General features: G+C 38.8%; 2 protein-coding genes across 3 annotated transcripts in view; both read right to left on the bottom strand.

Moving 5' to 3' along the window:
* RSU1 (Ras suppressor protein 1) overlaps positions 1 to 24,260 on the bottom strand; it is a 201,604-nt gene that overhangs the window by 52,496 nt on the left and 124,848 nt on the right. The window lies entirely within an intron of this gene.
* LOC113922211 (ADP-ribosylation factor 1-like) lies at positions 7,948 to 9,648 on the bottom strand. Its single transcript, XM_035721843.1, has one exon. It carries the CDS (start codon positions 8,977 to 8,979, stop codon positions 8,434 to 8,436), a length of 546 nt encoding a protein of 181 aa, XP_035577736.1. The 5' UTR covers positions 8,980 to 9,648; the 3' UTR covers positions 7,948 to 8,433.

Below are 24,260 nucleotides of genomic sequence, written 5' to 3'. Positions count from 1 at the left end.
GAATAACACTACTACCAAATTAAATTAAAACATGCAGGCACGTCCACTCTGTAAAAGGAGAGACCATCTCCTTTGCTCATTATGGTTATTTTAAAGATGCTCCGTATTTGCAGGCACATCACAAGGTTGACGGGATAATAAGCAGGCTCATAGTGTCTCATTAATCACCTTTCTGTTCCAATAGAGGTTTAGACAAAGACTGTACAGTAGCAGAGCGAAGCACGATTTTAACAATGTTTTTCCTCCTACTCAAAATACTGACCTACTGTCCATGCTTATCAAACATGGCACCCAGTAGGTGCTTCACAAATGTTCATTGCTGTTGATGACAATAATGATAAAGGTCTCTTTCGGGAAGAGACTTACAAACAGGTACAGAAAAGAAAGAGGCACGATGGCAAGAATTGAATTTAAATTTAACTGAAGATCAGCAACAAGAAAAAGTCCTGAAAGACTTTAACATTTTTATCTAAAAGAGAGAAAGCAGTGAATTTTTCATAATATATATTTCATTCATGTTTTTAATACTGATAACTGACACACATGATTTACAAACAAAAAATGTGAACCATGGAATTTATTTAGATTTGATTCACTTGAATCATCTTTATTAGATAAATTAATTTTTTATTGTCACATATCCAAGATGATACTCCGCACATGAATTTTTACTACGAAATAGTTTAAAAATTTAAATGCTATATGCGTTGAAGATTTTACTACTGCGCTATCCTGTTTCTTTTGATGTACTTCCAAATTTATTTTTCAAGCTTATGTCAAACAAAGCATATGTGATTGAATAAGTGATCTGAAATAGCCTCTTCACTCTTCCCTTTCTAGGTTAAAAAGGTGCTCTATTCTCTCTAGGTTAAAAAGGTGCTCTGTGTTTAGTGATGAAACTTACTCATTTATTTTGCCGAATTCTCATCTAAAATTTATTCGAGGAAGAGCCAGTTCAAATTTACATCATTTGAAGGAAAAATGCCAAATGCTCACCCTTCAAGATTACATATATATATATATATATATATATATTTTTTTTTTTTTTACCTTCCTTTAGCATAAGCAGATAAATTCTCCATGTCATGGCAGCTGAGTTTCCCTGCTATTTTTATTTTCTACTGACAGAATATTCAAAGCTGACAAATGTGGTAGGAACAGACATAGTTATTAAAAGCTTCAATTTACAGCAAATAGTGACAGTTTGCTTTTGCTACTCATAAAGCAAAATCGAGGAGGTGTAAATACACAGGGAAGGTAGAACAAACATGCTTTAGATCTTTTTAAAATAGTTCCAATAAGCAATGATCATTTGACATATTATTCCAAAAGTATTAGTTTAGTCACTGATTCAAAAAATAAAAACAGAATTATGGCTGGCGATTTTCAATAATACTTTAAAAACTTTACTTATGGTTATCCTTTGTGTATCTAAGGAAGGCTTTTAAAAAAAATCACAGATAATTAGGGGCGCCTGGGTGGCTCAGTCGTTAAGCGTCTGCCTTCGGCTCAGGTCATGGTCCCAGGGTCCTGGGATCGAGCCCCGCATCGGGCTCCCTGCTTAGTGGGAAGCCTGCTTCTCCCTCTCCCACTCCCCCTGCTTGTGTTCCCTCTCTCACTGTGTCTCTCTCTGTCAAATAAATAAAATCTTAAAAAAAAAAAAAATCACAGATAATTGACTTGAAACACAAGATGGAGAGTTCTGTACTAATTAAAGAATCATCAAGTATGTGCAGGAGGAAAAAAAATAAGCAAAATATTTCCACTGCATAGGAATAGCTCGTTTGTCACTGAGTTGAATTTCCTACAACTGACAATCTCCCAGACTTTTAATACATTCTACTAATTGCTGAAGTGGAGAAAGACTTGAATGCACAAGAACTATGTAAATTCTGAGTAATGGCAGGGGTCAGATAATGTCAGGGACAACACCGAAATGTCTGACATGAAACACTTCATAACCCTTACATGACCTCTTTGGAGGCTGAATCATAGTGGTGTTAAACCATAAAACATATTACCAGCGGAATTTAGTAATGGCAAGAGAGACATCAGGGGGGAAAAAACCAGGAAAATTCATACAGAAAAAGTAAACTGTCTCCCATTCAAAAAGCACGTCATCAGCGAAAGCGCCTCGTTTAGAAAGTCTGTTCCGAGGCAGAGACAATATGAGGAGGTGATGGCCCTGCTCCAAAGAAAGAAAATCAAGTCAGAATCTGGAGAAATGAACCATATCCAGAGACAAGCTTTTGCCAAATTTCCCAAGGTGACGGGAATGTTCTTTATCTTGACTGGGGTGCTCGATACATGGATATAGTCATTTCTCAAAACTGAGGGAACTACATGCTTACGGGATGCATGTTATATGTACATAACTTCTGAATTGAAAAAACTTATGTCTTCCAAACGTATTTATTTTATTGCATTAGATGCAAAATGGACAGTCTTCTGTTAATTTTCAAAAAAACTCCTTCTTAAAAAGCAGGAAAATACAAAAGGGAGAACTGAGAAAAATCTAGGGCACAAAATAGCAGTGGAGCAGAGAGACAAACCATTAAACTTCGAGTCGCCAATGGAAAAAAAAAAAAAATCTTTCCAAAGACTCAAATAGTGCCCACGGGGGCAAGTGAAAAAAGAGAAGGAATGATGCCTCATATTTGTATAACCTGACATATTAATATATTTAATAAATAAGCATTTGTTTAATAAACTAGGCCATGAACAGCATCTCCATTTCAAAAGCCGATGAGATATACAGAATAGTTCACTGATGCGCCTAAGGATACGCAACTAGAACAGAGCCAGGATGCAAATAGATCTCGCAGACTCCTACACATAACTCATCTCACAAAACAATACTCTGTGTGCATATTGTGTGTGTGGTGTGTAAAACATAAAAATAAGAACCACTGTTAGCTTCATATAGTAGTGATGAGGCTTTCCGCCTCGCCTCCACACAGGATGGGTGAGTATAAATGTGCTGGAAACTATGCGCATGAACTAAAACAATCGCGAGTTCTTTTTCTTAAATATTCATTCATTCAATGGCTTAAAAATCTGCAACATTATACTTGGGTATGCAAATATGTATCCGCTAAATGCTTAACAGCCTAAAGAGCTCTCTGACTAGATATGTTGAGTGTAATTTTATTCTCTTAGCCCAATTTTTTATTATGATTTGATTGAAGTTAGTTGTACTTGATTTCAGAAGAGCAGGCAGAAGATAATGCCAGACAAGACTGCATTTTCAGTGGATTAGTTACTGAGATGTGCTTTTGGAAATCTTATAGAGAGTGGGAAAGAACGGTACTCTTGAAGGGATGTCACAAAAGTTCACTGAGGCTCAAATGTGACACCAGAGCTGATGGGTGCCTTGGCTGGTCTTGGAAACAGTGTTCTCACATACACCTCGTCTTGGGTTCCTAAACTCATGAGATTCTGTGTTAGCAATGCCCTTCCTTCCATATGCCCTCTGGTAACGTCAGCTGTCCAGCCTCAGAGGGTCACAGCATGACCTTGTAGCACAAATGGTTTGCCCTGTGTGGCTCATTGTGCTTATTCCAAACTTCAAACACATACACACACATACACACCCCAAAATGAAGGAAATCTGTCAGTATATATTTCAAAATCACAATCATTGATACAACCCACATACACCTTTTCCTTCCTAAAAAGAAACATACATTTTGCATCATTCCATAAAATGTGCAAAATACAACCTAATCATTAGTCAATGGATATTTGAGAATATAATATAGGGGCGAACCACTCAATTCAATTGTAACAGTCCTTAAAATTTTCGCTCAAATGAAGTTTGTATCTTCTTCCACAGTGAGACATGGAAGACCAGTCATGGGATGATAAAGGCAAAAGCTTAAGAACATGGGCTGGGGTCTCAGATTCTGGTTCAAAGCTGGGCTCTGTCACTCAGTAGCTGCATTACTGAGGGCAAAAAAACTTAATTGGTTAAAGCGGGGATGATTATATTCTCCTTCAACTTCATAAATTATCCTGAGGAATCAATAAAAAAAACTTACATGAAGGGTTTAGTGGAATATGTGGCACACATGCTCAATAGTCCTATAATTATATATATAATTTTGTATATATGTATATATAATACATATGTAACAACTCTATAATAATCATTTTGAATAGTGCTATAATAACAAAAATACAGGAAGTATGTTTCCTTTTTTCCTTAATACTTTTATTTCTGAAATTTTATTAGAACATTTACATGTTGTTACTTAAAATGATGAATTAAGTTGCATGTAGTTAGAGAAATAGCAGGAAGGGATAGAAAGTGTAAAGAGCAATCCTACCAATTCACAACACTATTGATATTTATTTATTTATTTATTTATTTTTTAAAGATTTTATTTATTCATGAAAGACAGAGAGAGAGAGAGAGAGAGAGAGGCAGAGGGAGAAGCAGGCTCCCGCCGAGCAGGGAGCCCGACGCGGGACTCGACCCCAGGACCTCGGGATCATGACCTGAGCCGAAGGCAGATGCTTAACCATCTGAGCCACCCAGGCGCCCAACACTATTGATATTTAAAGTGTATCCTTCAAAACTTTTTTAAATACACATTTGCATTAAGTATAGGTATAGAGTCTTTTTAAATTTGTAATATATTACAAAAATTCCCCAAAGCCATTCCCCAATGCTTACACAGCATTAAATGGCTGTCTAGCACTCAATCATACTGCTGCATCATGACTTCCCCAATCATAGGCTGTGGGGCACTCTGGTATTTCCAATCACCGCTATTATGAATGAGGTTAAGTTTTTGTTTCATTGGTTATTTGTTAAGAGGATTATAATCATGTACAAAATAAAGCAAATAAGGTGAGCAAAAAGAACCCCATTTCTTTCAAGGCTCTGACCAGTAGCTGTCGGGTGGGGTTGTTATGAAATCGATGTGTTTCAACAAGTGATTTCTTGGTAACTCCAGAATTCCTTTCCATCATGCACCCTCAACCAACCAAGCATACATAGCATATGCCCAATCCTGTTCTTGAATTAACAGGGGGTAAAGCTGCAAGCGCTTACCTGACCTTACAGAATTAGCTTACGGTATACTTCCATAAACACATTATGTGATGCAAAAAGAAAAGCGGCTTTGACAAAAGTGACAAATTTTATTCAGGGCTTTTACCGAAAAAATTCTTGGAGATAGGTCATTTAATTAAAAAAAAATTCTCATTTCTTGCACTATTTAATCAACAAAATTAGAATCAGGAGAAACAAAATGTGAGCCAGACATGTTCATAGCTATCAATGATGTTTTTCAGTACCAAAAAATTAGAAGAAACAAACAGATAAATAGTGTTTCAAGGAAAAACACACTTCCCTTTAAATCCTGGAAATATGCAAATATAATATAGCTTCATACACTCAGGAAACTGGTTCTTTATTCCACAGAGATTTTTCTGTCAGTGTTACAAGCTAAAAACAAAATATGAATGACAAGTGCACATACTTAGCTGATGGAGAATACAGAGTCCAACACTAACCACATTAATCTCTCATAGAGGTTATGTGACTTCCAGGCAGAAATATTGATTCAGACCTAGTCTCCTGCCACCAAGTTTGACAAGTGTTCTAATCTGAGCTGGAAAATTTCTCCCCAAAGTGGTAACTTTCAGTACTTCCCAGAGCTCATCTGGCTAACCTGGTAACTAACTTGATTACCTAATTTAATTCATGCATTAAGAACTTTTTAATAAACAGGCTGCTGGATAACAGGAGTATATACACAGAGATCTCACTGGATACTGAAAGTTACTCAAAAGCTAATAACTGAAAGAACCAGTCAATGTTCTCCATGTAGTTATCCTAGGTTAGATTTTTAGCCTTATGGGGTTTTTTTGGGTCATTTTTTAATATTGCCACACTTTAATCATACTCAACAATAAGAACAATTCAGTAAACAATTTTAGCGCTTACTCTTCTCAATAAGATTTTTGTGTGTGCATGCATAACTGAGAGTTTGGAAAATTCTCATTCTTCTTCTCCCACAATTTCCTCCAGCTGCCCCGGGTCACCCCCCACAGACAGCTCCTGAACCTGTGATCATCAAAGTCGGCAGTCCTCCTTGGCTCACGCCAAGGCACAGCGTGATCGTCCACTGGATTCTTCTAGCGGATAATCGGGTATTGTGCTATCATTTCTCTTCATCTCAAACACAAGGAGTTTTAGCAGCTTCTGGCTCCTTTTCCTTTCCTCTAATCACTGTGCATCTTGGGTTTTTTTGATTTTTCATTTTGTATGCCAATTTGTCAACTTCAGTTACCACAGAAATAAAACCACAATATATGTGAGAAGACTCTTCCTTAACGTTGTCTTTTGAATTATCTACTCAACTTGGGGGTTGAGATTTAAAACAACAACAAAACTGGTGTCATCTGGTAATGCTGTAGATTTTTCTCAGCAGATCTTTCTTTCCCCTTGAAAATATAAACCAAGTCTGTCCCCATGTTCAAGATTTGATCAGAGAATATTTTGGCATCAAAGATAACTTGGTGTTTATTAAGAACGCAGAGTAACTTTTCAGTTAAGTTACTTTTCTCCTCACAGGTAATACAACACAAGGAATGTCGGACTTTATTTGGCTGCCCGGGTCTTCGAAGGGAATGAGATGATAAGTACATGAGAATGCCTGCTCTTCTCATCCTTCCCCACAAACAGTACTGTCCTAAATTTTAATCTTGCCAAACTGGTAGATATAAAATGGTATCACTGTGGTTTTAATCTGTAGTTCTCTGATCACTAATGAGGCTGACTGTGTTTCCTGTTTCTTCACCATTAATGTTTCCTTTTCATTGAAATGTTTATTCATACCTCTGACCTAGTGTTATTTTCTTCATATAATTTCTTTATCTGTTTTAGATACGAAACCATCCTCAGCGATATGTGCTGCAGATTACTTCTCCCCACTGTGGCTTGTCTTTTCAATTTGTTAAACATACCCTTTTGATAAAGTGAACATTTATTTTGATATAGTTGAATTTATCAATTTTTTTTTCCTTTGCACGGTTTGTGTTTTTTTGCGCTTGGTATAAGAAATGCTTCCCCCCCCCCTTTTTTTTTGCATTCTGGGTTTCTTTTATTTTATGAAAAAGCTAACTTCAAATCTACATTAAACGAAGTTGAATACAAAGTCTTTGTGCAGGAGGCCTGGTGGTCTCGTTTACAAAATCCTATGACCACTGGTCCTTAGGTCTTAAAGTTTCAGAAAGGATCCCTCGGATGGCTTTGCATTTGCATGTTTCAATGCCAGGGTGTAGGGACAGACACCGTGTCCATTGTAAGGCCTTTGTCAGCCCCCAGAGTACCAAGTCACCTCCGCGGTCACCCTCAGCTAAAGAAATTATGTCCACAAATTTTCCACTTCCCGTTTTTTTTTTAATAGTTAAGACATTTTATTCTAGTAGCTACAATTACAGTGCTTGTTTGCCGAAATGAAAACTGAAAACGAGTATACAAAACAGTTGATTATTAATCGTGTGTTGAAAGCTCCAGCTTCTCCAGTGTTTATCAAAATACAAAAGAAAACAGTAGAGGTCATTGTTTCGATGGCAAATCCGACCCTTGCAGGCTGAGGGAGTGAAAGCACATGTAGACAGGAGTTCCAGGGGCTGAGGCACTAGGGTGACTGGCCCGCGCCCCCGCACTCCTGCTGGTGAGACCCCAGGCAGCCCGGAGCAAGCCAGAGTGCCCACGCGGACCCAAGAGAAGGCTGGAGTCCCTCCAAGGGGTCCATGAGCGGTGGCCGCAGCCCCCAGCCTGTCTCCTGGGCGGCTGTGTGAGCACAAGTACAAGCACAAACCCTAGGGGATGCGGGATGACCCGAGACAGAGCAAATCACAGGGACCCTATCGTGACCATGCAGAATGGACTGTGGCTGGTTCTGCCCTGTCTCACGTTCCCGACGGGAAACGGATCACTGGTGGACTACACCCTGCCCGCCACTGCAGAACCGACACTAGGCACGCTTCTCCCGTCTGTGTGTTCAAGTGTTCTCATCTTGTATTTGTAACGATTTTAAAAATGCACTGAGTTCAGGTTAAAAACCAACCACCAAAATGGATCTCAACACAGACCTAATGCCCAGAGGAGGCTTGGCAGGCTGGTTGGACACAGTGACTCCTGGAGGCCCCGCGTGCCTAACATCCCTTTTCAGTATTGAACAGTGGGTTGATTCTCTTTTTACAATAAAAAAAAGCTGAGTAATATTGCATAGGAGTACCAGAAACTGCCTCGTTGGGAACAGAAACTATTTACATTAAATAAAAACCCGGCTGCAGGCTGCGTCTGCACATTTACAGCATGGTGAAGCACACTGTGACCAACCATGGAGACAGCTTCTGGCACTCCCACCACATGAGAGTAAAACAGGGTGGAAGGAGGGGCGGGGGCGTGGCTCACTTCTGGTTCCGGAGCTGATTGGACAGCCAGTCCAGTCCCTCATACAGCCCATCCCCACTGGTGGCACAGATGGCCTGAATGTACCAGTTCCTGTGGCGCAGGGACTGCGGCCCCAGCTTGTCTGTGATCTCAGCCGCGTTCATGCCGTTGGGGAGGTCCCGCTCGTTGGCGAACACCAGCAGGATGGCATCCCTAAGCTCATCTTCCGCCAGCATCCTCATGAGCTCCTCACGGGCCTCGTTCACACGCTCTCTGTCGTTGCTGTCCCCCACAAAGATGAGACCTTGTGTGTTCTGGAAGTAGTGATGCCACAGAGGTCGGATCTTGTCCTGGCCACCCACGTCCCACACAGTGAAGCTGATGTTCTTGTCCTCCACCGTCTCCATGTTGAAGCCTATGGTGGGAATGGTGGTCACGATCTCACCCAGCTTCAGTTTGTACAGGATGGTGGTCTTCCCTGCAGCATCCAGGCCCACCATGAGAAGGCACATTTCTTTTTTGCCAAAAAGGCCCTTGAAGAGGTTTGCGAAGATATTTCCCATGCTGTAGGCGGGTGGGAGCAACACTGGCCAGAGAAACCCTCGGCAGCAGCGGCAGTGGCGGCGGCGGCAAGGCTACTGCTCTGAGCCAGGTGTTGGTTTCGCTCCCACCTCCATTTCCCGGTTTTGCCTCAGGTCTTAAATTTGCAGCCTCATCTTCATCAACAGTTTCCATCATGATGTGTGTGATACAGTCTGATACACGTGCATCCACACATACAGCTAGAGAGCATTCAGCAACATCACCTTTGTTGTCAGTTTCTTCCTTCAGCTCCCAGAGAGGCTCTCTCTTGCTCACTCTCTTTTCTTTCCTTCTTTTTTATTTTTTGGTTCATTGAAAATTCCATAGTTTTGCTTTCCTTTTAAAAGTTGGTTTCATGATTTAAAGATTCAAATATTTAATCTACCTGGAACTGATTTTCTTTGTATGTCACAATCTGGTTTCATTTTTCTTCCTCCACGTGTATAATCCTGCAACTGCATTGCTAATGGGACAGTTCCTCCTCTTTCCACTGATCTGCAACATGCGTGCTGCCGTAAACCAAGTTTGCACGTGTGCATATATCATGTATGGGCTTTCTATACAGTTCCAGTGGTTTCTTTGTCTACACTAATACCCTAATTCCTCAGTCTTCATTACTCTAGGTTTATAACAGACCTTGGTCTCCATAAGGCAAGACCTCCTATCTCTCCTCTTCTGGTTCTTCCTTAGGAAGGTCTTGGTTATTTTTGACCCTTTGCTTTTCCAAACAAGAAACCAGAAGTAGCCTGTCAATTTGAACTATTTTTTCTCTCTGGTTGCTTTTAATGTCTCCTCTTTTGTCTTTAATGTCCTGCTGTCCCACCATGATATGTCTAAATATGTATTTGTGTTGCCTGGTATACAGTGTATTCCCTCTATATGAACATGCCAATCTTTCAACATTTCCGGAAAATTCTATCTTTACACCTTAAACAAACAACTTTACAAGGATGTCTGTATAGCAAACAACCTTAGAAGATAGAGTCTCCCCCTCTGGCACAGAGAGCAGATCTGTTTACTTTCCTGGAGATAAAATAATGTCTCTCTTTGATGGCCAAAGAGATTTGCTTACAGTCCATTTTAAAAGACTGGGGTCTCTGGATGTGCCTCAGACCTCCTGCACAACTCATTCTGCATCACGCCCATGTGACTTGGGGAGCATGGGGAACAGGCGTGAACATATAGCTCAGGATGCTTAATGCACTGTAATAAAGTCCTTTGTATCTGGCCCTGAAGTCTTGCATCTTCAAAGAGCATCTGTGAAACTGTAGCAAGCTTATTAAAATAAAAACAAAATTTTCATTATTTATTTATTTAATTGTTATTATGATGAAGTTTCAAGACCCTTCAATTCTTGACCATTCCCCCCATTTTCAATATTTTAACATTTGGAATTCCAAATTGACCTGTGTTCCATCCTTTCCTTCTCTCATCCCTACAACATCTTCCTCTGGACTATTTCTCACCTCCTTTGTCTCTCTGGGCTTCATGTGGGGTGATGTCTCTCGTGATCTTCCAATCCATTCATTCTCTCCTCAGCTGTGTGTGACCCTCTACTTAACCAATCTACTGAGTTTTTATTTCTGATGATTCTGTTTTTTTCCTTGTAATTCTATTCGCTTCCTTTTCAAATCTTCCCGAACATTTTGGGTGGTCTCTTATTCCCGTCTCGATTTCTTTCTTTATGTACTTCCCCTGCACGTGTTTCATATTAAAAATCAGCATTCCAGTGTCCTTAGGGCATTAGGGACCTAGTCTGTTCACTGTTTTTGTTGACTTTGGTGACCTATGGCTTGTGTTATTCCCCATTTGGTAATTCCTGGGTTGCTGTGTTGAGTATTTGGTATTTTTTATGGTAACCCTGCATACGCTAAATCTGGAGGAATTTTTGAGGGAACGGGACTGTTAATGCTTTCCTCCAGAGAGGACTTAATGCTTATATCTCACAGGTGCCAGAGAGTTCCGCCAACCTGGACGTTTGTTAAATTTTTTTTAGGTTAGGGTTTCCATGACCCTGCAAGAATTGTAAATTTATACCCCAGACTCATCCAAAAATAAGCCTGTAGTAGCAGACTGTCAGAGGAGATGATGAATACAATGAGAACTATTTTTCTTCCACTTAGAGCAACAGGAAAAACTGTTTTCCTCATCTACTCCCTTTCCTGGTAAGCTCGGTTTTTTTTCAGCTCTCACTTTCTCTGAGGGTATAGCTCCTTGTGAATATTCTCACTCTGTGAGAGTCTTTCAGGTTTGGGCTTCCAACATTACCCAGACCCCAGACCTCTTGATCTCTTTTTGCCCAAGGCAGTTAAGCTGTGAATTCCTTACACAGGTATGGCGAGTAGGGCAATCCTGGCCTTTTTTTTTTTTTTTTTCCTGGCCTTTTTACCACACCCCTTCGGTTTCCAATTACGATATAGACTTTTTGCCCCTTTGGAGATTTCCCTTACTCTCTTCCAAGTTCAACAAAACATCTTAAAAGTCAGTTTCTCTGACTTATTCTGCATCTAGTCTTTCATGGTGAAAGGGCTTTCAGATTATCTGATTTCCATACACAATCATTTCCATGTTTTCTTTTCTGTCCACACAGCCAGAAAATGGGCAACTTTTCCATTTTGCAAGTGCCTTTTACAGATGCTTAAACTGAGCTGACCATACAAGGAGGCAAGAGAGATTCTGAAATAACAGCTTTTCTGTAAACTTAAAATTTAAACCAAAAGCATTCTGCAGCACTCATACAGCTGCTATGATCTGATACTGGTATAACCTGATACTGCATTTATCAGACTGACATTTGTATGTTAACACGGTTAAGGCAAAGCATTTTCACTGACCATTTTACCACATGTACCCATAGTTAGCACTTTTCTTTGAGACATACTGGTGAATTTTTTTGAATGAATTTCTGATGGAACAAAAGACTAGAAATCCTTGTGTTCCAATATTTAAGAGACATGAACAACTACCACATACTTGAAAGAGAAGTTACCTTAAATTTTTGTTGAATAATATAGCTTAGCTTCTTACTGATTCACAAAGACTTCTCCATGTTCACTTTCCTAATAAAATTACACTGCCACTTTTTAAACCATCCTTCATGTATACATTCTAATCTGTCTTAACTCTCTCTTTTTCAAAGATTTTATTTATTTATTTGACAGAGAGCAGGAGAGAGAATGAGAGAAAGCACAAGCAGGGGGGAGTGGGAGAGGAAGCAGCAGACTCCCCACTGAGCAGGGAGCCTGATGTGGGGCTTGATCCCAGGACCCTGGGATCATGACCTGAGCCGAAGGCAGACGCTTAACTGACTGAGCCAACCAGGTGCCTGTAACCTGTCTTAACTCTTAACAGACTCTCAGGCATTTTAATTTTGGCAATTTTTTGGTCACAGTTTTAGAAGTATATTTTTGGTTATTTGACATTAAAAAAAAATCCGAGAATACAGAGAAGGAGAATCAATAAATGAAAATCCTGTTGAAACTCTGTGTATGTTTAAAGCAAAGAAGCTCCTAGACTTCAATTAGACTTTGAGATATTTCATATGCTAATTCCTACTTATTTTAATTAAAGAAAAAACTGGAAGCACTTTTTCTTGCCATTTTGAAATTAAAAGACAAAATAATCAAAGAAATCAAGCCGAAGACTATTCTGTGGAGTTACAGATAAGATTAAATTTGACGATAATCCATGACTAAGATGCTGGCTGTGGTGATAATTTGGGGCACATCTCCCTGCAATCCTTCAAAAACCCCTCTAAGTTTGAAAGGATGAAAGCATATTGACTCAGTATAAAAAAAATAAAGGAGCCAGAAACCATGATATAATGAAAAGCCCACTCAGGTTCCTTGGACTGTGGCCTGCACTTCACGTGGCCTAGACACCTGTAAGTATTTGCCAGCCACTGCGCTCTGTGCCATGACTAGGCTAGCAGACATGTTCACTATCCTTCTGAACAATTTAGTCAGGACAGTCCATTCAAAGTCACCCTGCTCTAAACAAGGGGCACTATGTGTTCACGTACAACGGGAGGAGAGAATCATTTCTAACAGTCTAGCTGGTTCTGCCCCTTTTCATGCCCTCAGAGAGAAGAGTCTTTATCTTGGGAAGATGAAGGGATTGAAAATAAAAACGGATTACTATTTCAGGTTATAATTTGTTTATTTGGGGATCTACTTTCTTAAATGGAAAGAGCGGCAAGCTGCATCAAGACTCTTTGAACATTTTCCTCCTGATGCTCTTGATAATGGGTTAAAAATATTCTTCAATTAAGCCTCCACACCGCTCTGCCAGAATCAGCGCGGGACCATTAGCTTTCCCACTGTGTGGCACTGGAGGCTGGTGGGCTGGGAGCTCCGCTGACAACCAGAAAAGTCACAGGAATCGCCACTCACCGAGCAGAACAACGACCTGTGTCATCGGCATGCAAAGGTCACCCGTTGGTCTTTCTTAGTCTCACGCAAGGTCTCTGTGAAAATACAGAAGGACCCCACAAACTGGTGTGCCAACAGCCTTTTTACTTGAAGCACACATACGAAAGTGCGCTTAGCCTGAAGGCGGTGGAGCCCCTAAACCCCTGCTGTTAACGAGGTGAAATCACCTCTTTTCATTTTCGCCTGTCATGAAGGGCTGGTCCCAGGGCCAGGGCGGGTAGGACCTCTAAGAAAAAGGACGCCCAGGTGGGCAGTGGGGTCGTTCTGGCAGGTGGTGGGCAGTGGGGGACTTTCGAAGAAGAGTAAGTTCGAGTACTATATACACTCCAGGAATCCCAAAAGGGACGGGGGGGGGGTGGTTAAATGTGCCTTCATGAACACTGTTTATGGTACAAACACTGACCTTTCCTTTATTGAGAATTTTATAGAACCCACTAAAATATAACAGCTCAGAAGCATCTCCTACATCTCCTTCAACACATGACTCTGATTTATAAGGAAGAAAGGATTCATTTTCATGCTAGAAGTTTATGAGATCTCCAGGGAAATTCTCCACAACTTCACAGACATTCCCTTTTCCCAGGGCTATAGCAACTGTCCCGTGGAGGCTTTCAGATAGAGCTGCTCATGCTCGCTGAACACGGTGCTAGCTTGGGGATGGTCAATTATTTTCTCCATGACTCTTGGGTATATGGCAAGCTATTCTAGAGGGTTAACAACAACTAGGATGCCAAACCAAGAGGAGCAAGGAGGTGCTATATACCGGATAAGAAGCCACATACATCATCAAACAATGACATCTAGGACAGGTTCAATGAATGTTCCTATGGATAAACCAGTGTTTTAAAACAGATGGAGCACTCAACTTCGAGCCAGAAGATGTGGCTAGAGTCTGCTATCCTAGCTGGGTAATCCTGGGGAGGTCACTTAACCTTTTACAGCTGTGCTTTCCACCCGTACAGAGAGGGGACTAAATTCAATTGTCTGAGGCTTCTCTGAACTCTAGTATAATTAATATTCTAATCTAAAAAGGCTTTATTCTTCTTTCCTAACATCATCTTCTAAGTTTTTACCAATTTAGAGACGTGTTATTGGAGACTAATATCTCTTTATGCACATTCTTGCTAAAACCACAGCCCACACTTCGTGGCATTCCATGATATGGTATTATGATTAACACTATTTATTCATTGACATTTATTGAGTGTTTACTATGTGTCCAACACAGTTCTCAGTACTCTACATGCATTATCTCATAGAAACTTCTTTAACAACCCTATTAGGCAGACACTATTATTCAACCTTCCAGAAGAGAGATAATCAGTGCTCCAAATTTTAATAAAATAAATAACAAGTGGTGATCTTAGGATATGAAATGAAGGCAGTCTGACTCCGGAATTCACCATCCCAACTACACGGTCACATTGACTGACCACAGCAACACCCTACTCGACAGATAATATCTAAAGCAAACACAGTTCTCCCTAAAATCTACATAAAGATTATGAACTTCTACTATTTCTCTACTATCCTGAAGAATTCACATCTTGTCCAAATTTTTAGGTAACAGGAACATTTTGATACCTAAAGATGGATGATACAGTACCTTTTCATATTAAATAAAGAATTCTGTCTGAAATATATCCCCTAAAGGAAAAAAACCTTGTAATTTTCCTTTGGAGATAGATGATTTCTTCTAAAGTTATGTAAAAGAACACATTAGGCAAAACAGAAATGATAAAATATGTATTTGGGAGATGCTGATACTGAAAATATTCCATGGACCATTCTAAAATTTAGACAAATTTCTATTACCATGCCATGATAAAATGGACAAGATAATATATCGAATCAAGGAACAAGAACTCAACAGTTCATCTGGGCAGCTACGCAGTTATGAATAATTGTAATAAATATGCAAAGCTGGTATTCTGCCACATAAAATAGCTAGTCAATTATGAATCTGAAATATATTTTTAGACTATAATGTGTCTGTCCTTGGAATTAAATTATTGATTGTCACTTTCATGAATACTACTATTTTTGATTTTAGGATATCTGCATTTTGTCTTGTGCTTTCTTAAGATTAATTCTGGTCTCTTCACCATTTTATCTGTGACTATTTTATAGATTAATTTTATAACTCGATTTTTATTCTACAGCTAGGTTCTTGCATACCAGAACACATTGCTGATCACTTGCCAAATGCATCTCTATACCCTAGAGATAACACTGCTGAACTAAGTTCAAGGATATAATTTGAAATAATAAATCCTACCTGCACCACACAAAATATATACAAGACGACATGGAATACATGTAGAAACAAATGCATCTTAAAGACCCACTCACCTCCTGCTGTAATTGAATAAGGACATTAAGAACAACACCTTCAAACTACATGTTAATTTGAAAATATTTACCTTAGCCTTTCCTAATGGTCCGTGCCCAAGAGACTAGTTCAGATAGTTATGTTAACTACCACAGTATCGTAAAGACACTGGATCTGTCTCGGTCTCAAGGATGAAACCAACACTTAGCAAGGATGAAGCTTATACTTCAGCTGTTTATCTAGCTAAGAAATCAGCACTGGAAAGCAGTAAATTTTCCCAGATTCGTTTTTCTAACTATATTCAGAATAGGTAACAAAAAGAAGTAAGGAATAGAAATTAAGAGCCTTAAATCACAGATGCCTTGTGGTCTTAAGTGACCTCTAAGCCTGTTTATTATAATTAAAGCCACTCCGTTAATGAGTACTTACCAGTGGACATGAACTAGTGTGCACCATGTGTGCATTCTCTCACAGTTCTTGTAACAGTGCAACTGTACTACAGTGCAGTGCAATAGTATAAAAATACTGTATTATTAACTCCACTTTACACAGGAAAAAATATATGCAATGAGCCTGCTTGATGTTAGGCACTTAGAAGCTAAGCAAAAATGATGAACCAAAAGACATGGGATCTCAGCCCTCCTGAAGGTTACCAATATAGTAGGAAAAAAATGTATTATATAATCCCACAAATAAACATAACATTACAAGAGCAGTAAGTGCCAAGATAGGCACAAGGTATCCTGATAATAAGTAAGGGTGGTGAGTTGAGCTCAGGTTTGGAGTAAGACTGTTTGAATTCTGGCTCTAGTTTATATAATTATATCCCTGGGCAAGTTAGCTAGTGTCCCTGTATTTCAGTTTCTCTCTCTGTAAAATGCAGATTATAGTACCTACCTCATAGAGTTGTAATGATTAAATAGTAAGTGTCCAATGAACAGTTGTAATTGCTTTTTGCTATTCTAATTATTTGACCTTATTGGGGTTGAGGGCAGTGGGGAAGGGAGACTCCTCAGATAAAGGAATCAATGACCTAAAATCTACAGAATAGAGGGAATTAACGAGTCAGTGGGGGAGAATGGGTGCTGGGTAAGAGAAATGTTTCAGGCGCTTGAAAAGGTTCAATAAACACACACTGATACTAACTAGCTAAGCTATCTTAGATCATTTAATCACTTGGGATTCAATTTCATCATCTGAAAAATAAGGAAGGGAAAGGAGATAATCACTCTGATTTCATAATCTTTATGTTTCTATAAAATTTGAACACAGCAAAGCAAAACATTGGAAATATATGTCAGCTGAACACATTTAACTCCTTTCCGTAGTAAGGAGTAGGGCCAAAAAGGCCTTAGATGTAAATTTTAAGAACAGTCCCACTTTATCTCCTTTCTACTCCCCTTCTTCTGATCTCCCTCATTATTAACTTTCCTACATCTGTAAATAAAAGGAAGCAGAGTGCAGTAACCTTGTTTCCACCTGTGAAGGTGGTTTACACTTCTCTAACTGTAATGTCAATTTTCTCTTTCAGGAGGATCATCCATCGACATGATTCCAGGCAGCTCTGTCTTATCAATAGGACTGCTGTATATAAATATGGCTGGATGTTTAAGTTTTAAGTTTATATTTACCAAACTGCTGATATAACATATATTTTTTTTTTGATATAACATATATTTATGACCAATTTTTCCTCCTTAGTTGGCAGGCTAGTGTCTATTTAAAGGAGGGGTCCAGGGAAGACTCAGCCAAAAGAAAGATGAACTGTAGCTCCAGCCTAAATTGGATTCCTAAATTCTAGGACCATAAAACCTCTTCCCTAATAGATCTCTCTCCATTTAGGGTTATCCAGAAACCTCAAAATCAGGGTACATAAGACCAAACTCATCTTTCACTTCCTCCTGCCTTGACTCTTACCCCTTTCCTCCATGTCCCCTTGGTCGGCCCATGGATAGCCCCGCAGGGACCTTTCATATCCAGACTGTGGACTGAAATGAAACAATCTTTTACATCTTAGCGGAAAACCTGGGATCAAGGGCATGGGATCTGAGCTATTTTTATTTTCTTTTTTAAGGTAAGTAATGTAATATGGAGCTTACCAGGCACTGTCTCCACAACAATACTATGATACAGGCACTCACAATTCTTTATTCTATTTAAAATATTTTCAACTTCATTTGGAAAAATTTTATCCATACTCAAGAGTCGAGAGAACAATGTAAGTTCCCATGTACCCACCCATCCAGCTTCAAAAACTGTCTACTGAGGGCATGTTCTGTTTCATTCATTTTCACTTCTACGTACCCCCTTCCAACTCCACCACATTATTCTGAGGCAAATGTGAGAAATTATATTAGTTCATTCATAAACATTTAAGTATGTAATCACCAACCATGACCAAACCTAAAAATTCCTTAGTATCATCAAATATCCAGTATTCAAATTTCCTGATAATCTAAAAAAAAAAAAAAATCTTTTCACATTTTGTTTGAATGAGATTTTGTAAAAACGTAAATGTTTTAATAAACTCTAGTTATTCTTACTGATATCCAAATTGTCCCAGATTTGGCCAATGGGAGGCTTGCCTCTTCAACCTGGCATCTTGAGTTCTTCTGACACAGTCTTTTATAGCTTCCTTGCTTTCTAGATTGACAGGATATTACAGCTCAGTTGTATATTCTTCTGATAAAGACCTGGAATTAGCCTTATTTTTTTTTTTAAGCTCCCAGAGTTCTTTTAGTGATGGTATTTAAAGATAATAATCCAGAGCCAAGAGTGGTATTGCTAGCACTTTGAAATCTGGATCAGGATGGCATTGAAGGTATAGCTTGCTCTGGGCAGCATAGACATTGTGACAATGTTTATTCTTCTGATCCATGAGCATGGAATATTTTTCCATCTCTTTGTGTCTTCTTCAATTTCTTTCATGAGTGTTCTGTAGTTCCTGGAGTATAGATCCTTCACCTTTTTGGTTAGGTTTATTCTGCGGTATCTTACGGTTTTTGGTGCTACTATAAATGGAATCATTTCTCTTAATTTCTCTTTCTACAGTTGCATTGTTAGTGTATAAGAAAGCAACTGATTTCTGTGCATTGATTTTGTATCCTGCCACATTACGGAGTTGCTGTATGAGTTCTAGTAATTTGGGGGTGGAGTCTTTTGGATTTTCCACATATAGTACCATGTCATCTGTGAAGAGACAGATTTTTCTTTGCCAATTTGAATACCTTTTATTTCTTTCTGTTGTCTGACTGCTGTTGCTAGGACTTCTAGTGCTATATTGAACAACAGTGGTGAGAGTGGGCATTCCTGACATCCTGATCTTATGGGAAAGGCTCTCAGCTTTTCCCCATTGACGATGATATTTGCTGTGGGTTTTTCATAGATGGATTTTATGAACTTGAGGAATAGTCCCTCTGTCCCTATACTCTTTGAAGAGTTTTAATCAGGAAAGGATGCTGTACTTTGTCAAATGCTTTTTCTGCATCAATTGAGAGGACCATATGGTTCTTCTCTTTCCTCTTACTGATGTGTTCTATCACACTGATGGATTTTCGAAAGTTGAACCACCCTTGCATCCCGGGGATAAATCCCACTTGGTCGTGGTGGATTATCTTTTTAATGTATTGTTGGATCCTATTAGCTAGGATTTTGTTGAGGATTTTGGAATCCAAGTTCACCAGGGATATTGGTCTGAAATTCTCCTTTTTGATGGGGTCTTTGCCTAATTTGGGGATTAAGGTAATGCTGGCCTCATAGAATGAGTCTGGAAGCTTTCTTTCTGCTTCTGTTTTTTGAAACAGCTTCAGGAGAAAAGGTATTACTTCTTTTTTGAATGTTTGGTAGAATTCCCCAGGGAATCCATCAGGCCTTGGACTCTTGTTTTTTGGGAGGTTTTTGATCACTGTTTCAATCTCCTTACTGGTCATTGGCCTATTCAGGTAGTCAGTTTCTTCCTGTTTCAGTCTTGTAGTTTACAGGTTTCTAGGAAGGCATCCACTTCTTCCAGGTTGCTTAATTTATTGGCATATAGTTGTTGATAATAATTTCTAATAATTGTTTTGATTTCCTTGGTGTTAGTCCTGATCTCTCCCCTTTCATTCAAACAATCCTAAAATTTGTATGGAATCAGAAAAGACCCTGAATTGCCACGGAAATGCTGAAAAAGAAAAACAAAGCTGGGGGCATCATGTTGCCCGATTTTAAGCTATATTACAAAGCAATGATCACCAAGACGGCATGGTACTGGCACAAAAACAGACATACAGACCAACGGAACAGAATAGAGAGCCCAGATATGGACCCTCATCTCTGTGATCAAATAATCTTCAACAAAGCAGGAAAAAATATGCAATGGAAAAAAGTCTCTTCAATAAATGGTGCTGGGAAAATTGGACAGCTACATACAGAAGAATGAAACTCAACTATTCTCTAACACCATACACAAAGATAAACTCAAAATGGATGAAAGACCTCAATGTGAGACAGGAATCCATCAAAATCCTAGAGGAGAACACAGGCAGTAACTTCTTTGACATCAGCCACAGCAACTTCTTTCAAGATACATCTCCAAAGGCAAGTGAAACAAAAGCAAAAATGAACTTTTGGGATTTCATCAAGATAAAATGCTTCTGCACAGCAAAGGAAACAGTCAACGAAACAAAGAGGCAACCCACAGAATGGGAGAAGATATTTGCAAATGATACTACAGATAAAGGGCTGGTATCCAAGATCTATAAAGAACCTCTCAAACTCAACACCCAAAAAACAAATAATCAAGTCAAAAAATGGGCAGAAGACATGAATGGACACTTCTCCAAAGAGGACATACAAATGGCCAACAGACACATGAAAAAATGTTCATCTTCATTACTCATCAGGGAAATTCAAATCAAAACCACACTGAGATACCACCTTACACCAGTTAGAATGGCAAAAATTGACAAGGCAAGAAACAACAAATGTTGGAGAGGTTGTGGAGAAAGGGGAACCCTCTTACACTGCTGGTGGGAATGCAAGTTGGTACAGCCACTTTGGAAAACAGTGTGGACGTTCCTCAAAAAATTAAAAATAGGGGTGCCTGGGTGGCTCAGATGGTTAAGCGTCTGCCTTCAGGTCAGGTCATGATCCCAGGGTCCTGGGATCGAGTCCCACATCGGGCTCCCTGCTCCTTGGGAGCCTGCTTCTCCCTCTGCTTCTCTCTCTCTCCCTCTGTCTCTCATGAATAAATAAATAAAATCTTAAAAAAAAAATTAAAAATAGAACTACCCTATGACCCAGCAATTGCACTACTGGGTATTTACCCCAAAGATACAGATGTAGTGAAAAGAAGGGCCATATGCACCCCAATGTTCATAGCAGCAATGTCCACAATAGCCAAACTGTGGAAAGAGCCGAGATGCCCTTCAACAGATGAATGGATAAAGAAGATGTGGCCCATACATACAATGGAATATTACTCAGCCATCAGAAAGGATGGATACCCAACTTTTACATCAATATGGATGGGACTGGAGATTATGCTTAGTGAAATAAGTCAAGCAGAGAAAATCAATTATCATATGGTTTCACTTATTTGTGGAACATAAGGAATACCATGGAGGACATTAGGAGAAGGAAGGGAAAAATGAAGGGGGGGACATCAGAGGGAGAGATGAGCCATGAGAGACTATGGACTCCGGGAAACAAACTGAGGGTTTTAGAGGGGGGATGGGTGAATCCGGTGATGGGTATTAAGGAGGGCACGTACTGCATGGAGCTCTGGGTGCTATACGAAAACAATGAGTCATGGAACACTTCATCAAAAACTAATGATGTACTGTAGGGTAACTGACATAACATAATAAAATTAAGTTAAAAAAAAGTGGTATTGCTAAACTGTGTTGGTCATTTTTTTTAGGTCTCTTTGGTGGGCAGAAGAAATATTTTTTTAAAGGGAAAAAATATAATGAGATTTTACTGTTAATTTCCAATTCTAACTTACGATTGTAGGATTTAACGTCTCTAATTTTTTACCTCCTTTCTCTTTTGCTGAATAGCATATTCCCTGATGACATTAACATAATTACTCTTTGCTTTCTCCTATAATAAATATAGAATCATGTCAAAAACAATGAAAATGTTATTACTAATAAGATATCTGAAAAGGTATCATTTTTTCCAGTTCTTTCAGTAACTGGAGTTTAATCCAATAGAATGTAAAACCAAATCACTGTATTTTCAAGTCATTTAAAACTATTGAAATAGAACTATTACCAAAATGTGTACAAAATATAACTCCATTAACAATGTAAGTTCATTTAACAAGAATTTAAAAATGAACAATCATGTCCCCATCACCCAGGATGAGAATGAAAACAAAGTAGAGCCACTCTCTGACTTTTGTAAGATATAAAAAAAAATCCAAATAATCATGAGATGAAAACTATAATGTATGAGACAATTATGGAATTTTAATTCAAAATAATAAAAAAGACATAACATTCAGAGAAAAACCAGGATTAAACAAATGAACAGAATATAAGTTAGTTGCAGAACAACTACAAGAGGCTAAAACATGTATAAATAGAGGCCCAAAAAGAGAGGCAAAGTTGGGGGACAAGGACAGGGAGGGAGAGTGCTTGGTAAAAATATTTGTAAAAATAATGGCTGAAAATTTTTAGATTTGATAAAAAGTATAAACCCACAAATCTAATAAGCTTAGCAAACCCCAAGCACCAAAAAAAAAAAAAAGTGAGGAAAACCACACTAAGGCACCTTAAAATCAAACTGCTCAAAACCAGTGATAAAAAGACAATCTTAAAAACAGCCAAGGTGGGGGTGGGGGGAGGGTTACATACACAGGAGCACGAGAAATACAGCAGACTTCTTTTCAGGAGCAATGCAAGTGAGAGACAGTGGAACAAAAACCTTTAAAGTACTGAGAGACAAAACCTCTCTATCCAAGATTCTACACCAGTGAAAATATCATTCAAAAAATAATGGGGAATAAAGAGTTTTCAAGATCTATGAAATGTAAAAGAATGCATACATGGCAAGTCCACATGGTAAGAAAAGCTAAGGGAAGCCCTTCTGAAAAAAGGAAAATCATACTAGATAGAAACACGGACCAAAGGAATGGAGGGCACTAAAAGTGGTAAATATGCCAGGGCGCCTGCGTGGCTCAGTTGTTAAGCGTCTGACTTCGGCTCAGGTCGTGATCCCGGGGTCCTGGGATCGAGTCCCACATCGGGCTCCCTGCTCGGCCAGCAGCCTGCTTCTCCCTCTCCTGCTCCCCCTGCTTGTGGTCCCTCTCTCGCTGTCTCTCTCTCTCTGTCAAATAAACAGATAAAATCTTAAAAAATAATAAATAATAAACAAATAAAAGTGATAAATACATAACAAAATGTAGAAGATGCTTTATTTCATTTAGATCGCTACAAAGGCTATTCTGGTAAAAATAATAAAAGTGTAATGTGGAGGTTCAGAACATTAGAAGTAAAGTGAATGGCAAAAGAAACGTAAAGCCTAGGAGATGAGAAATCAAAGTATATTACCATAAAGTTTCCCCCCTCTATGTGAAGAGATATAATGTCACTGTGAAATGTCAAAGATGTAAATTACAAACGCTAAAGCACACCCTAAAATTAAAGAATAAAAGATTATATCTAATAAGGCAACATAAACAAAATGATGTCCTAAAAAATATACAGTCCAAAGGCAAAAAATAAATAAAAGTAGGATAAACACAGATGGAATAGGAAAAAATATGTACACTAAGGGAAGATATTCAAAACTAATCATGTTAAGTATAAATGATTAACATACCCCGATTCAAAGACAGACTGTCAAATAAGATGAAAAAATGAGTCCAAACTACATGCTGCCTGTAAGAAACCCACTTTAAATATAAAGATATAAATAAGTTAACAAAAAAAGGAAAATGATATACCATGCCAACATAATCAAAGTAAAAATGGAGTAGCTACAGTATTATTTGACAAAGTCAATTTCTGGCCAAAGAATATTCGTATGGCTAAAGAATTTCACTTCATAATAAAAAAGGAGTCAATTAGTCAAGAGGATGTAAACAATCCTAAATATTTATAAATCTAATTACAGAACCTAAAACTACATGAAGCAAAACTGATAGGACTGAAAAGAGAAATAGAGAAATTCATAATTATAGTCTGAGACTTATACCCCTCTCTCCACAACTGACAGAACAAGTAGACAAGAATATGAAAAACCTAGAACGATCAACCCATCTGCACCCAAACAGTGCAGAAAGAATTGGATATCTATATGCAAAAATACGAACTTTCATCCACACCTCACACCCTATAAAAGATTAATTCAAAATGTATCACAGACCTAAATGCAAAACCTAAAATTATAATCTCCAGGAGATGGGGTAAAAGGAGGGACGGGCAAGAGGGAGAGGTAAGACAGGGGCACAAGCAAACTTCTGGATATGACATGTAGGTTCACCGTCCTGATTCCGGTGACTAATTTACACGTG

This window comes from Zalophus californianus, chromosome 9 (genome assembly GCF_009762305.2).
Source record: "Zalophus californianus isolate mZalCal1 chromosome 9, mZalCal1.pri.v2, whole genome shotgun sequence".
Classification (NCBI taxonomy): domain Eukaryota; kingdom Metazoa; phylum Chordata; class Mammalia; order Carnivora; family Otariidae; genus Zalophus; species Zalophus californianus.
Note: the sequence above shows the minus strand (reverse complement) of the source record. Positions and strands in the feature narration are given on the sequence as shown.